The sequence below is a fragment of the Meles meles genome, chromosome 21 (assembly GCF_922984935.1).
Source record: "Meles meles chromosome 21, mMelMel3.1 paternal haplotype, whole genome shotgun sequence".
NCBI lineage: Eukaryota > Metazoa > Chordata > Mammalia > Carnivora > Mustelidae > Meles > Meles meles.
In genome coordinates, this window is record NC_060086.1 from 20,582,985 (window position 1) to 20,596,614 (window position 13,630).

General features: G+C 60.6%; 2 protein-coding genes across 5 annotated transcripts; one reads left to right on the plus strand and one right to left on the minus strand.

Moving 5' to 3' along the window:
• The first annotated feature begins 171 nt into the window (after positions 1-171).
• INO80E (INO80 complex subunit E) lies at positions 172-8,046 on the plus strand. 4 transcript variants are annotated; one of them, XM_045994339.1, is made up of 8 exons: positions 172-307; positions 464-534; positions 760-812; positions 3,217-3,295; positions 3,405-3,516; positions 3,897-4,013; positions 6,804-6,896; positions 7,450-7,582. In XM_045994339.1, exons 1-7 carry the CDS (start codon positions 227-229, stop codon positions 6,873-6,875), a joined length of 585 nt encoding a protein of 194 aa, XP_045850295.1. In that variant the 5' UTR covers positions 172-226; the 3' UTR covers positions 6,876-6,896; positions 7,450-7,582. The 4 variants fall into 4 exon arrangements, with proteins under 4 accessions (XP_045850295.1, XP_045850292.1, XP_045850294.1 ...); XM_045994336.1 differs by lacking the exon at positions 6,804-6,896 and having other exon boundaries at positions 7,450-8,046; XM_045994338.1 differs by lacking the exon at positions 7,450-7,582 and having other exon boundaries at positions 6,804-7,433.
• On the minus strand, positions 7,997-13,411 carry DOC2A (double C2 domain alpha). The gene is made up of 11 exons (XM_045994326.1): positions 13,231-13,411; positions 12,231-12,512; positions 11,808-11,887; positions 11,530-11,604; positions 11,298-11,407; positions 9,448-9,574; positions 9,296-9,355; positions 9,055-9,218; positions 8,873-8,954; positions 8,687-8,783; positions 7,997-8,588 (listed from the first exon to the last, which is right to left on the minus strand). The coding sequence occupies exons 2-11, from the start codon at positions 12,493-12,495 to the stop codon at positions 8,437-8,439; spliced, it is 1,212 nt and encodes a 403-aa protein (XP_045850282.1). The 5' UTR covers positions 12,496-12,512; positions 13,231-13,411; the 3' UTR covers positions 7,997-8,436.
• Between the last annotated feature and the right edge of the window lie 219 nt (positions 13,412-13,630).

Here is a 13,630-nt window from a genome sequence, read left to right on the forward strand (position 1 = left end):
CGCCATCTTCCGCGTAGCTCCTGGAAGCTACTCTCTTTTCCTGGTGTTCCTAAGAGGGCAGCCTTTGTGGTTTAGAGCCTTTGGGCGCGGGGTACGCTGGGAGCTGTAGTCCCGGCGGCCACAGCCTTACGGAGTCTCCGGAAGCGGAGGCGTGAGAGGCCGGGCTGTACAGGCTCTGGGTAGCCGGACGCCCGATTGCTGCTGGGCGCTGCTCCCGGAGCAGGTCATGAACGGGCCGGCGGACGGCGAAGTGGACTACAAGAAGAAATACCGGAACCTGAAGCGGAAGCTCAAGTTCCTCATCTACGTGAGTGCTGGGATGAGAGGTTGTGGGGGTTGGGGCCTGGAGCTGGTAGGACCTCAGTTTACCCACGTGTAAAGGGAGCAGGAGTCAGCTGTCGCCGGGTTCCGGGCCCCTTTACGGATGGCCGTTGGCTGAGCGTCCACCTTGCCTATAATACAGGAACACGAGTGCTTCCAGGAGGAGCTGAGGAAGGCGCAGAGGAAGTTGCTGAAAGTGTCCCGGGATAAGAGGTGGGACACGGGGGGGCGGGGGGGGGGGTAGGGAGGAATGTCTGCGGGCGATGTGGCTCCTGTGGATCTACATTCCGACCCCATCCTTCCAATTGAGACACAAGTGCATGGCGCTGGACTTGGGGCTGGTGAGAGGATCCTGCCGGCCAGCTAGAAGGGGCAGGGTCCGGGAGAACGTTGCTGAGCTGGGAATAAATATCTTGTTCTCCCCGCCTCTTCCCTTAGTTTCCTCCTAGACCGCCTTCTGCAGTACGAGAACGTGGATGAAGATTCTTCTGGTGAGCAAGGTCATGAAAACTTGGTGGAGGACGTGGCTTCTGGCACTTCAGCAAGCTTCATGGGCCCCTCTTTATAGGCTTTGGAGGCTGATAAAACCTCCCTTGCCCCTCACCTCTACCATTCTTTTCCTGGAGTATTTATTGCTTTGCACAGGGGGTACAGTGGAACTTGCATTCCGGCTGGGGGTAACAGGAAAGCAAAGAAACTAGAATCTTAGATTTGAAAGGAATATAATCAGGGTTGTGTAGTAGTGTTCGGAGTAGAGGAGGGGTTGATAGACTTTTTCTGTAAAGGGCCAGATAAAAAATATTTCAGGCTTTGCAGAACTCTCACAACTACCCAGTTCTGCTCTGGTAGTGCCAAAATAGCCATAGGTGATATGTAAATAAATGAGCATGGGTGTGTTTCAATAAAACTTTATGGACACTGGAATTTGAATTTCATGTGATTTCCACATGTCCTAAGTAGTATTTTTCCTTTGAGTCCACTGCCCCCACCCCACTTTTAAAAACGTAAAAGCCGTTCTTAGTTTGCAAGCGAGGCAAAAGCAGGTGACTGTCAGTAGAGCGCTCCAGAAAAACCTTTCTCAGGAAAGAAAGTTTGAGCCGGGACCTAGGTAAGAAGCAGAAATCCATCTTGTGAAGATACAAGTAAGAGATTTCCAGGGAGAGGAGATGGCCAGTGTAGACGCCCCGAGGTGAGAAGGGACCAGGTTGTCTGCAGAGCAGAAGGGCTGAAGCATGGAAGGCAGCATTTCCAGACTTTGCTTTAAGCACTTCTTATCGTGTGAGACCAGGGCCCTGCAGGCATACTTGCTTATGAGACAAGAGAATGAAACGTTAAGGTCATCGTATGTCATTTGTTCTGATGGTTTTTAGACTGGTTTTTTCCTTTACTTTTTTTTTTTTTTTTTTAAAGCTTAATGCTAGTTGCAAACTAACAAGTTGACTTCGTGACCCACTGAGGGGTTGAGACCCACAGTTTGAAAAAGTGCTAAGGTGGGCTTTTGTGGTCTGATTCCAGCCTGGGGTCCTCATAACCCATGACACATACAATCACCTCTCCCCACGGTGCCTTTAAACACTGGTCTGGAGCGGGATCTGCGGACAACAGCCAGCCTGCTTGTTTTTGTAAATAACGTTTTATTGGAATATCCAATGGCCATGAGTTTACGTACAATGGGATGGTAGGTGAGGTCAGAGAAATGGGCGGGAAGCCAGCTCATGTAGGTCAAGACAAACTGTTTGGCTTTTAGTCTTGCTTCTCACTGCCTGCCTGTTCCTTCCCTGAGGTCTTCCAGGTAACTTCCTGTTTGAAGGGGATGTCAGGACAGGAGCCATGAGAAAAACAGCACGTTCATGGTCAGAGTGGGATAAATCTTGAGTGAGAGCCAGAGACGTAAACCACAACTCGTAGCCTGGAAAAGCCCACCGTCTGGTCAGAGAGACACCCACACATGACACATCTCAGCACAGTGTGAGGAGAGCCCCGACAAGTGAGAGCGGAGAGTTTTGGGAAGAGCCAGCAAGTAACTGAGCCTGAAGGGATTCTGGAAGACTTCTCAGAGAGGCGGTGTTTAATTTTGAGGATCTGAGCAGAGAAACCAGGGACAGCCTATATCCCGGGTATCAGTTATTTGTGAAATGGACGATGGGTTTTCTAGGTAGAGGTGAAGAACTGGGAGATAAATTTCTTTTTAGAGGTAATGATGTGAAGAAAGAGTACAGTTCGGTCAAGAGACCAGAAAGGTAGGTTGAGACCAGATTAAGAAGCCCTCTGAAGGCTTGCAGGCAGTAGGGGACGTCACCAGGAAGGCTGGGATCAGCTTTCCAGATAGATGGTTCTGGATTTTGCATAGACAGTGGGTGGCAGGAGAGATGAGATTGCTGAGCTGGCAATTATGAGATGGCGGCCTGAGCTGGGGGTCGTTGGGATACGGAGCGTGGATAAACATAGGAGAGATGTGAGGGGTAGCTTAGCCAGACCCTGGACCTGGGGAGTGGAGCAGAAGCAGGACCTGAAGGCAGCTTGAGAGACTCATTGGCAGAAGATGGTCAATGAGCCAGAGATGGGGTTTCAAGTCCCAGCTCTACACCTTACTCTCTCAGGCTCGGTGACCTCATCTGCAAAAAGGACGTGATGCTCTCACCTTCCTCCTCAGATGGTTAGGAACACAGAGAGCAGCAGTGAACTTTCCAGAGCCTAGCACACAGTTAAGTGCTTGACAGATGTGTTGTGAGGGAGGAGTCCAGCCAGGAAGTCGTCGAGGACATCTCAGGAAGCTGTGGGCCTCCCCAGAAGAGCACATCGGTGCCCTGGGCCCTTCCACAGAGCTGAGATAGCACCTCTCAGGGGTAGGCCAGAGCCCCAGCCCTTCCTCTGACCAGCCCTCCCCCCTCACAGACTCAGATGCCACCGCATCTTCAGATAACAGCGAGACAGAGGGAACACCCAAGCTGTCCGACACGCCAGTCCCTAAGAGGTGAGAAGAAGCCATCCTCCTCCTGCGGGGGGCGGGGGTGGGCTGGGGCACCTGGGCCTCATAGCTGCCTCTGACCCCACCCCGCCCCCGTCCCCTGTCCTTTCTCCAGGAAGAGAAGCCCTCCGCTGGGTGGTGCCCCCTCCCCCTCCAGCCTCTCCCTGCCTCCTTCAGCGGGGTTTCCCCTTCAGGCCTCCACAGCCCCCTCCCCGTACCTGAGCTCGGTGAGTTGGCGGTCAAGGGCGGGAGGCAGTAACTGAGCCACCTGGGAGTGAGGTGGGCATCATTGGGCAGACAGGCCTCAGCAGGAGGCCGGCCCGACTCCGGGGACGTCTGTCTGGGTGTGGCCAGCAAGCGTCCGTTGGAGGGGTGTGCGTCGGGGCTGCCCGCTTCTCTCTGGTGTAGGAATGGGGGACAGGTGCGACTGAGGAGAGCAGAGCTCAGGACACAGTCCTGCTGCTGTCCCCTCCCCTTCTGTTCTCAGGAGCCACACTCATCACCACCTCTTGTTTTTCCATTCCTCCTCCTGTTTGCGTTTCTTCCCTCCCGCCCCCAACCCCATCCACTCCATTTCCCATCTCCATCCCCCCACTCCCGCCTGCAGCTGGCTTCTCCCTCCTACCCCCCATTCCCTTCCGACTACCTGGCCCTGCAGCTGCCCGAGCCCAGCCCCCTGAGGCCCAAGCGGGAGAAACGGCCCCGCCTGCCCCGGAAACTCAAGGTACCCTAATCGGGGGATGTCAGGGAGGGGCCGGAATGGCAGGAGGACGGCCATCCGAGGGAGGCTCAAGACGGGCTGGGGCCTGTCCAGGAACTTCCAAGGATCGATTTGGGGCTGCGGGGGGGCCCAAGCCAGGGCTAGGCGCCAAGGGGTGGGTCAGAAACGTCCTGGCCCCCAGGCTTGAAGTAGAGAAGAATGAGGCCAGGACCAGCCTTGGGGCACTCAAGAGTGAAGACCCATGTGGTCTGTGATGCTGGGCAGCCCCAGAGCACAGGCAGAGCCATGGGAGCTGGAGTCAAGGCTGCACCAGTTAAAAGCCACGTGACCTTGAGCAGGTCTCTGTGACCCTCCAGGTCTCTGCGTGTGTAACTGAGTAACCAAACTGCGCGTAACGAACCGGTATTTCGGGAACACGTGCTGCGTGCCAGGCACTGTTCTAGGTGCTGCAGAGGCGGCAGCCCCGCCGTCACGGAGCCCCCATGCTAGCAAGAGAGGTGGAAACAGCAAGATAAGTGGGGGCCAGGGCCGAGAAATGGGGCCAGGTAGAGTGGGGGCAGGGGCGCTCCAGACTACTCTGGAGCTAGGTGCCGGTGCCAGTGTTTTGGGGTGCGCAGTCTGGGACGTTCCTGGGTCAGAGGCGTCAAAGAAACGAGAAATGACCACTTGGCTCCCTAAACAGGTGTTTCAAGGAGAGCAGGCGGTGCAGAGGCCTCGAGGAGGGCCACCAGGAAGGAGGCCAGTGTGGTGGGAGATAAGGGAAGGGTTGGGGGGGCGGTGGTGAGCAGGTCAGAGAGATAACCAAGAGGCAAGGTCATGGAGTGCCCTCTCCGTGTCACAGAAACTTTGCTTGCTCTGTGAGTGAAACCGGGGAACCGTTGCAGAAGGTCGGGCACAGAAGAGTCTGCTCTGCCTTACGGGACTGACTGCTGGTCAGAAATGGAAGTGGGGGGACCTCTGAGGAGGGCCCCGCAGGGAAGCAGGTGGGGAGCATCGATTTCAGAGATGGAGCCCTGGGCAGGCCAGCGCGGGCTGCAGGAAGGCACGAAGCCCGGGGCAGCTCCAGGGTGTGGGGGCCTGAGCAACGGAAGGAGTGGGATGGCCTCTCTCTGAGACGCGGGGCGAGCAGCTTTGGGAGGGAAGACAAATTGGAACATGCTGTCTGGAAAGGCCAGTGAGACACCAGGAGCCTGGGGCTCGTGGGATGCACGTTTTGAAGTCCTCAGCATGGAGCCGCGCGTGACTGGGGGAAAACGCGGATGGAGCGGGGAAGAGGCCTGTGTGCTGAGCCCTGGGAGAGAGGAGGGCTCGGGCGGCACAGCACCCTCACAGCTCGGAGTCAAAGTGGAATTGGGACTAGACAGGGTAGCTTTCAAGCTGGGTAGACAGAAGCTGAGGGCAAAATGGGAGGTCACGTTTGTGGTGGTGAGGAGTGCAGGTTCTGGAGTTCAGATCCCAGCCCTGCCTCTTACCCTCTGTGTGACCTTGGCCCTGCACTCTCCTCGGTAGGGGTTTGCTTCTGGCCTGTAGAGCTGGGATGGTGTGGCAAGCCAGGGGCTGTGAAGCCTGGAGTGGGTGCTGGGCGGAGGTGTGGCATGGGGGTGGTGTGGTGGTGTGAGGTTTCCTGAGGTGTGGGTCCTGCGTCGAGGGGACGGGGAGCAGAGTTGTGGCCATCAAGGAGGGAAAAGTTTGGTTGGTTGAGAGACGGGCCAGATCAGTTGCTGTGGTGGAGGAAGGAGTCAATCAGGGAAGGCCTCAAAGAAGAGGTAACATTTGAGCCCAGGGGAGATGAGATTTGGAAATTTCAGGCTTAACAGGAGTGAAAGGAAGACAGGGACATGGCAGAAGTATTGTTCGTGCAGGACTGAGGAGGAGGGAGAAGGATTGCGGGAAGAATCAGAGGGTGAGGGAGGGATCACAGAGGCCTGGGAGCCCAGAGCCAGAAGGTCCTTATAAAGGGGTGGGGGTCACTGAAGTTCCTGGGTGGCTCGGTCTGGGGAGACAAGGGACAGCCGTGAAGACAGGAGCAGGTCTGTTAAGGGCCTGGGCCTCAGTCAGAGTGGGCTTGAGTCCTCCACACACTCCCCGTGTGACCTTGGGCAAGTCATTTTCCCTTCTGAGCCTCAGCTTCCTCCTCTGTTGGGTGGGGTGGGGGTAGAGTAAAGTGAGTTCAGGGAGACAAAACACACAGGCCCAGTGCCTGGAGCTGAATGGGAGCTGCTCTTGGTCACGCAGAAGCTGTTGAGGAAGGCCAGGCAGGGTGGGTGGTAGCCAGAGAAGAGGGTCTGTCCTCTTCGAGCTGGGCCTCCTGTCTGTCGCTGGTCCTGGCTGACTCTTGTACCTGGAGGCACTGGCCTGCCACCATCCCAAGGACAAGCCTCAGGGCTGGGGGCTCCTGGAGAGGCAGACCTGAGGCTATGAGGGCGGAAGGTGTGAAAGGGGGCCCAGGGCCTTGGCAAAGACACAAGCAAGCGCAGACGGGACCTGCCTGGTGGGGACCCAGCAGGCCTGTGGCTCAGGGTCTTCATTGGCCGTGCCCTCCCCTCCCTCCCAGGTTCCCAGTTGGGGTCCACAGAGCTCTCTTGGGGTGAGGGGGGGTGGACTCACACCTGGCAGGAGGTGGGGGCTGGAGGGTTGGGCCGGACAGAGGCCACTTCCGAACCTCAGGGGACAAAGCGAGACTTTCGGTGACTAGAAAAGGACACTCCAGGTGGAGGGACTGGCCTGTTCTCAGGTGCGCCTTCCCGCCTATCCCTCGCGTGGAGGAGTGACGCGCTCAGGTCTGTGTTTTAGAGAGCGCGCTCGGGCTGCAGTGTGGAGGAGGAGCTGGCTCTGGGAGAGGCTGAAGGCAGGGAGTCCAGTTAGGAGACTGGTACCGTAGCCCAGGTGAGCCGAGAAGAGAGCCTGGCCTAGGCCAGTGGCTGCGGGGATCCCAAGGAGGGGCCTGTCCAAGATACAAGAGGTAGAGGCCTCCCCCGGCGGGTGGGGCGAAGACCTAGGACACCCTCCACCTCACCAGTGAGTCCTGAAGTAGAAGGGAGAGGAGGCCAGTGCTGCCAAGTGGGGTCAGAGGCCGGCAGGCCGGCACTGCAGGCCAACTCTGACCGGCTCCCAGTGCTCTCACCCGGCAGCCAACGTGCCTCCCTGGAGAGGGCAGCCCGGCCTTCCCCTCCTGGTGTCCTGTGAGACCCCCCCCACCACCCCACCCCCCCCCCGCTCATCACCACCTCCATCACCACCCCTCACCTATAGGCACTTGCTGGGTTGAGACTCAAGGGGCTGAGGTGAGGCAGGGCCCCAGCCCCGATCCCAGCATTGGCTGGCATGAGCCTTCGTCCCCTTCCCTGTCCCCCAGGGCTGCAGGAAGAGGCCCTGCCAGCCTCCCGGAGGTCCAGTGCCTCCCTGACCAGCCCTCCCTGTGTTTCTTCCCCTGCTGCAGATGGCGGTGGGACCCCCCGACTGCCCCGTGGGAGGGCCGCTGACCTTCCCGGGCCGGGGTTCTGGGGCCGGGGTGGGGGCGGCCCTGGCCCCCTTGCCCCCCCCCAAGATGCCCCCTCCCACGATCCTGAGCGCCGTCCCTCGGCAGATGTTCAGCGATGCGGGCAGCGGGGACGACGCCCTGGACGGGGACGACGACCTGGTGATCGACATCCCGGAGTGACCCCCTCTCTGCCGGGCCCCCACCCTGTGCCCGAAGTCAGCACACATGAGCCCCCTGCTTCCGCAGAGACGTTTATTGGCGCCCAGTTGCCATGCCGCGGCCGCTGACACGATCAGAAGAGGCGTAAACATGCACGAATGTCCCCCCCCCCACAGAGAGGTGGGTCCCTGTGGGGCAGGGCAGAGGCCCTGCCCTCCTATCCTGGCCCCAGCCAGGGGACAGTTCTTTAAATGAGTGGCCACGAGTATCTGCCCGCTCTGGGACAGGCAGAGAGCCCGCGGTGGTCTCCCCATTTAAAAGGGCAGCTGTACAGGGCTAGGTTGGTTGGTTTTTAACGAGGATTCTGTATTAAAGGAGTGGCTCTTTTTTTGTGTTTTTGTTTTTTTGTGGTTTTTGTTTTTTGTCCTCTCTTTTTTGGAGACCGTCTCCTCCTCCGAACCCCCCCGAATCCGACCTCCTCCCTGTGGGCCGAGGGGGTCGGGGCAGCCTGGAGAGGCAGGAGGGAGGCGCAACAGCCCCCTTCGGGTGCACACAGGAAGGGTGTTTGCATATTTGTGTGGGAGCGAGTCAGGCAGGAGGAAGTTTGCGTATGTGAACACAGATCGCCACGGTCCCTCACGAGAAAGACCCACGGTCACGCAGACTCTCACAAAAATAAGACAGGTCGTGGGGGGCGGGGCGTCCACCCCGTGTAAACGTGCAACACACTCGTGCGAAGGTGGGGTTCCGGCCCCACGGGGCCCGTGCTGGGCGGGGGCCATGCGCTCAGGCCGAGGCAGAGGGCAGGGCCCCGGCGGCAGGGGGCAGCTCGCTGGTCAGGGTGTGCCAGCGCTCCAGGGCTGCGTCTGGCTGCTGCAGACAGTCGCTCCAGTGCTTCCGGGCCTCGCCCCGGGCCCCGGGCCCCAGGGACACACCACCTGGGAGGCAGGCACCGTCAGGACTGGGCTCTCTGCCAGCTGCCCCCCTCTCCCCCACGCGCCCCCATCAGCCCCCACCCAGCACACTTCTCCCTCACCGATGAAGTCGTTGGACTTTCCGATGTCATAGTCCCAGACTGTGACTTCCAGGGTCTTGGTGGCCAGAGCCGAGAGCTCCATCTCGTAGAAGAAGTCCTGGGGCAGAGCAGGCCACATATTCGGTGAGGCCCCAGGCATCTGTGCCCCACCCGTCACCCCCAATTTCTGGGCCCTGCCCCGCTCACCTCATTAAATTCCGGATTGAGAGTCTTCTTCTTCACACACGTTTTGTGCTTGGATTTCTTATCCACGTCAGGCCTCAGGTACCTGCGGAGGAAGGTGGAGCCGGGGAGCGGGTCGGTCAGGGGCTGGTCAGGCCCTCAGGAGGCCAGTGCAGGGGTGAGGCTCCAGGGCGGGGCGGGCTCACGTCTTGACGTAGGGGTCCGAGTAGCCGTTGACGTCCATGGCGGCCAGGTGGGCGCAGCGCACGATGCCCACCAGCAGGCCCCGGCGCCGAGAGCTGTAGCTGAGACTCAGCAGGATGCGGCCGCGCTCTTCCAGCAGGCCAGGCCCCTGCTCGGCCTGCTCCAGCTGTGGAACAGACTCGGGGCTCAGCCTGCAGCCGCGCTGCCACCCACCCACACCTGCTCCCCCAGGAGGCACCTCACCTCCTTCAGGTAGCAGGAGATGCCCCTCAGAGCCGCCGACATGGAGGATGGGGAAGCCAGCTGAGGGGACCGAGAGAAGGTTCTGGAAACCTGGCCTCCCCAGGGCCACCACCTCCCACCCCCCAACACCCCAGACCAGCCCCCACACAGACCGGGACCTGGCGCTCAAGGCAGATGTTAAAATGTTTCTTCTGAGAAGGCTTGAGGCGGCGGAGGGGTACTCGGATCTCCCCGATGAATTCGTTGTGGCTCAGCTTGTCCTCGTCACAGACGGAGATCCTGGCAGGGAACTGCAGGCTCAGGGTCTGCTCGGGTCGGGCAGAAAGGCCCTCCAACCGAACTCTGAGCACCTGAAGCCAGTCCTAGCTCTGCCCCAACTTCTCCGCACCTCACCCATTTCCCGGGCTGTGTGGTGAGCGCCCGGCCTGGAGCGTGACAGGGTGCTGTCATTGGCCCTGTTCCTCTGCCCCGCCCTCTCCAGCCTCCCAGGCCAGCCCTGGCCCATCAGAACCTGAGCAGCTCCTTCAGAAAGCCCTCACAAATGCCAAGGGCCACCACCCTCCGCTGCCTCCGTTCAGAGCCTGGGGACGGGACCCAACTGAACATGGTGCCCAGAGCAGGCACTGGGGGTGTGGGTCACAGTATGCAAGGGCCAGAAGCTCCTGGAGGAACCCTGGGCGGTCGGAAGAGGATCCCACACTCGCACTCCTGTCCTTGTCTGCGTGCAGCAGGGAACCAGCCTGGGAGAGGCACGTGAGCCCAGCGATCAAGAAATGATTGCTTTCAGGGGCGCCCGGGTGGCTCAGTCAGTTAAGCCTCTGCCTTTGGCTCAGGTCCTGATCCCGGGGTCCTGGGATCGAGCCCGGCATCGGGCTCCCTGCTTCTCCCTCTCCCCCTGCTTGTGTGCATGAGTGTACTTGCCCTCGTTCTCGCTTGCTCTCTCTCATAAATAAAATCTTTAAGACATGATTGTCTTTAGTTCCATTCGTCCCCTTCTGCAGCTTCCCGTGCTCCCTTCTGTCCTGACGGTCTTGAGGAACTCTGTCACCGAGCACTGTTCATTTCCCACCTCTGCCACCTACTAGCTACCGTGTGACCTTGGCTAAGTCACTTAACCTCCCCGTGCCTCAATTCCCATCTATAAAACAGAGCTATGAGTACCCAGCCCCTATACCTATCAGAATCAAGGGAAATGAATGTCATAGTGCATAGCCCAGGGCCGGGCCCCAGTGAGCACTCAGCTGCTCAGGCCTGCACTCACATCTGAAAGATGGGCCAGCCTTTCTGGGGTCTGCCTCTGTCTTCCCCCACTCCCCCTGAGCCCCCAGTTGGCCTCATAGCCAGCACGGTGATCTCCAAAACCCAGCCTGACGACGCCCCTGGAGGCCCCCAATGCCAACCCTTCCCCCCCACCTGCTTCCCCATTGCCAAGAACACAGCTTAAGGCCTCACAAGCCTGTGCTGTGGCGCCCTTCCATCCGGTCAGGGACCACAGCCCCCACGGCTCCACCTCCTGGGACGATGGAGCAAGTCAGCAAGTTTCCCGTCCCTGAAGACTTGACTCCCTGGCACTGGCTGTTGGGGTGGCGCAGGAAACAGAATCTGCAGACCTCTGCTACATAGGTCTGACCTGTCAGGGGCTATGAGGAGGGCTCTCGGCAACCGGGGAAAGCTTCCAGGAGAAGGCACAGCGGGTAGCACTCTCCAGGGAAGAGACACAACAGGCCAAGGTCAGGAGTCTTGACCCTGACCAGTCTGCAGTGAGTGGGCAATCTTCTCTTGGAGAAGCAGGAGGAGGAGATTCTTGGGAGGGCAGGAATGCCAGGGAAACATTTTGCCTGCTGCCAAAGAGGGGGAATGGGGGACCAGTGACTGCTCCAGGGCATGTGGGAGGGCCTTAATGGGAGGCAGATCAACCAAAGGAGGTGGCAGCGACCGCCCCCGCGGGAGGCGCTGAGCTGGGATCCTGGGTAGCAGGGACAACAGACAACAGAGCCCGCACCTGAGCACCTTGTGGGTGATGTCCTGGTCTGTGATCCCACTGTACGTCAGATCCTCGTTCCACACGGGATTCAGCGTGTTCCTCTGAGTCTTCGTTTTGAGCTTATTGGCCTGAGGTGTGGAGATGAAGGTTCTCAGGACACGTCCCCCAGACCCACGGAGGCTGAAGGCAGGGGGAGGTTGGGGACAGGTCCACCAGCCAGGTCAGGCTGAGGGACAGAAGAAGCCGTTACCTTGCAGGCCCCCGGCAGCAGGTGCAGCTTGACATAGGGGTCGGCCAGACCATTGAAATCCATGGGCTTGAGGCCCTGCAGGGGAGGGGAGGCGGGGGGAGGGAAGAGGGCTGCAAGCTCCCAGCCCTGTGTGCCTCCTTCCCTCCCTCCCTCTGCAGAGTGGATCCTCGGGGTGCGGAGAGTCAAGAAGAAAGGTGCTGGGGGACAGGGGCCAGGAGGAGGAGGAGGGGGCCCAAACTGGGGACCTGGAAACGGGCTGGGGAGGCCGGGATACCCACCTTGGCTCTAAGGATGCTACAGTGGAGGGTGCAGGAGGCCTGGTCATAGAGAAGGTCAAACTCCAGCATGCCCAGTGCGGCTGCAGAAGCGGGAAGACTAGCATGAAGTCAGTGTGTAAAGACAGGTGTGTGTGCGTGAGACCAGTGGGCAGGCCGGCTGCTGTGCGGCTGGGGAAGGTGTCTGTCAGCCTGTGAGTGTGTGTGTGCGCGCGCACACGAGCGTCTGGGTCTCTGGCTGGGCCGCAAGGGGCTGTGTGGGTGGTTGAGCGTCTCAGCAGAAATATTGAATATTGAGCCTTTCTGAAACTGTCATCTCCACACTGCCTGCAGCTGCGGAGGCAGAGTCTGCCTCCCCCAACACGCCCAGCGGGGCCCCAGCTCCCCTCCCCAACCCCCCGGGGTCCTGCCAGCCCCCAGACTCACTGGTATCATCCGAGTCGTAGCTGTCCACCTCGGCTCCGTCCTCGGGCGTGGTGGCCCCAAGAAGGGCTGCAGGCGGGGCCAGAGCCAGAGGCGCAAGGCTGGCAGGGGCCTCCCTGAAATCCCTGCCCCCGCCTTCGGGTCCTGGTCCCAGGCGGGGGAAGTAGTCTGAGATCTGCCTGATGGGCCGGATGGGCCCGGGGCACACGTTGATGGCCATGTGCTCCTGGATGTTGATGGTCATGCGGTCGCCTCTGCGGGCCCTCATGCAGCAAGCACCCTTGGCTGCGGGCGGGAGGATCCAGAGAGCGTGAGCCCCAGGGGGACTCCTCCTCCCTACCTGCTGGCAGCTGGCTGAGGGCCAGATGATGACCTCCCCAGGTGGTGCGGCCCTCCCTGGCTTCCCTTCCCAGGTGTGCTGGGAGAGGAGGGAGAGGGCAGTCTGGGCCAGTGGGTGGGCCCGCAGGAGGCCTGGGGGCCCCAGACCCCCAGCTGTGCTGCACCAGGACTGGGTCCCCAGCCCACTCCCCAGTGGGTCCTGGTCCCCACCGTTGGCCATGCCCACATACCTTAGGACAGTCCTGATGCCATCTTCCCAGCCCCTGCCCCTCATCCTGGGACACGGTCTGCCCCTGGGCCCTGCCAACCTCTGAAGCAGCCCGGCAGGCCCCCTCCTCTGCCTGTCTTAGGCTCTGTCCATCCCTCTGCACCAGGAGCCTCTCTGGGCCGCGTGTCACCCACCCCTCCAGGCTTCCACAGCCCACTGGCCCTTCATTCAGCCCCAGGATCTGTCTGCCTACCTGCCTGCCTGCCGGGTCCCCCCCACCCTGTAGCCCCCTCTCCCTCGGGCAGACCCCTGCCTCGGAATGCCTCCTCTTGAGACCGGCTCTCCAAGAGGCGCCAGAAATTGCAGCCTCCAGGGACCTAAACACCCCGTGGGCTCACAGGCTACCGCACACGCCCTCCCTCCCCCTCACACCCCCGGTGGCCCAGCCCTCTGCACCTGTGTCTGTGCCTCCAACAGGTGCCCAGGCACTGGGGGGACGGCAGGTGCAGGCTGGGCGGTGGCGGCCGGCGACTCCCGCGGCGGCCAGCGAGAAGAGCGCGGAGTCCGGCACAGAGAGCCGAAGAGGGAGGGAGGGAGAGCAGGAGAAAGTGCGGGAGGAGGGGGTGAGCGAGTTGGAGGCGAGGAAGCAGCCGGCGCAGGCGGCGGGGGGCGGGGAGGGGCGGCCGGAGGCTGGGGAGGGGGCGGGAGTCTCCCGCCAGCGCCCGCCGGGCACAGTCCAGGCGGCACGCGAGGGCACACACACCCAGCCACCCACCCACCCACAGGCACTCCCGCGCACACGCCTGCGCCCACGTGCGCACGCTCGCACACATGCACTAACCCAACCCGGAGAACT

What these genes read in the sequence shown, in the direction of transcription:
- INO80E (XM_045994336.1), top strand. Translation starts at nt 227, where the DNA reads ATGAACGGGCCGGCGGACGGCGAAGTGGACTACAAGAAGAAATACCGG. An exon ending in CGTGGATGAAGATTCTTCTG is followed by an intron (nt 813 to 3,216) that starts GTGAGCAAGGTC and finishes CCCCCCTCACAG; the next exon opens with ACTCAGATGCCACCGCATCT. An exon ending in CCTCCCCGTACCTGAGCTCG is followed by an intron (nt 3,517 to 3,896) that starts GTGAGTTGGCGG and finishes TCCCGCCTGCAG; the next exon opens with CTGGCTTCTCCCTCCTACCC.
- DOC2A (XM_045994326.1), bottom strand. Translation starts at nt 12,495, where the DNA reads ATGAGGGCCCGCAGAGGCGACCGCATGACCATCAACATCCAGGAGCAC. An exon ending in TGCTGCCGGGGGCCTGCAAG is followed by an intron (nt 11,408 to 11,529) that starts GTAACGGCTTCT and finishes TCCACACCTCAG; the next exon opens with GCCAATAAGCTCAAAACGAA. An exon ending in TCGGACCCCTACGTCAAGAC is followed by an intron (nt 8,955 to 9,054) that starts GTGAGCCCGCCC and finishes CTTCCTCCGCAG; the next exon opens with GTACCTGAGGCCTGACGTGG.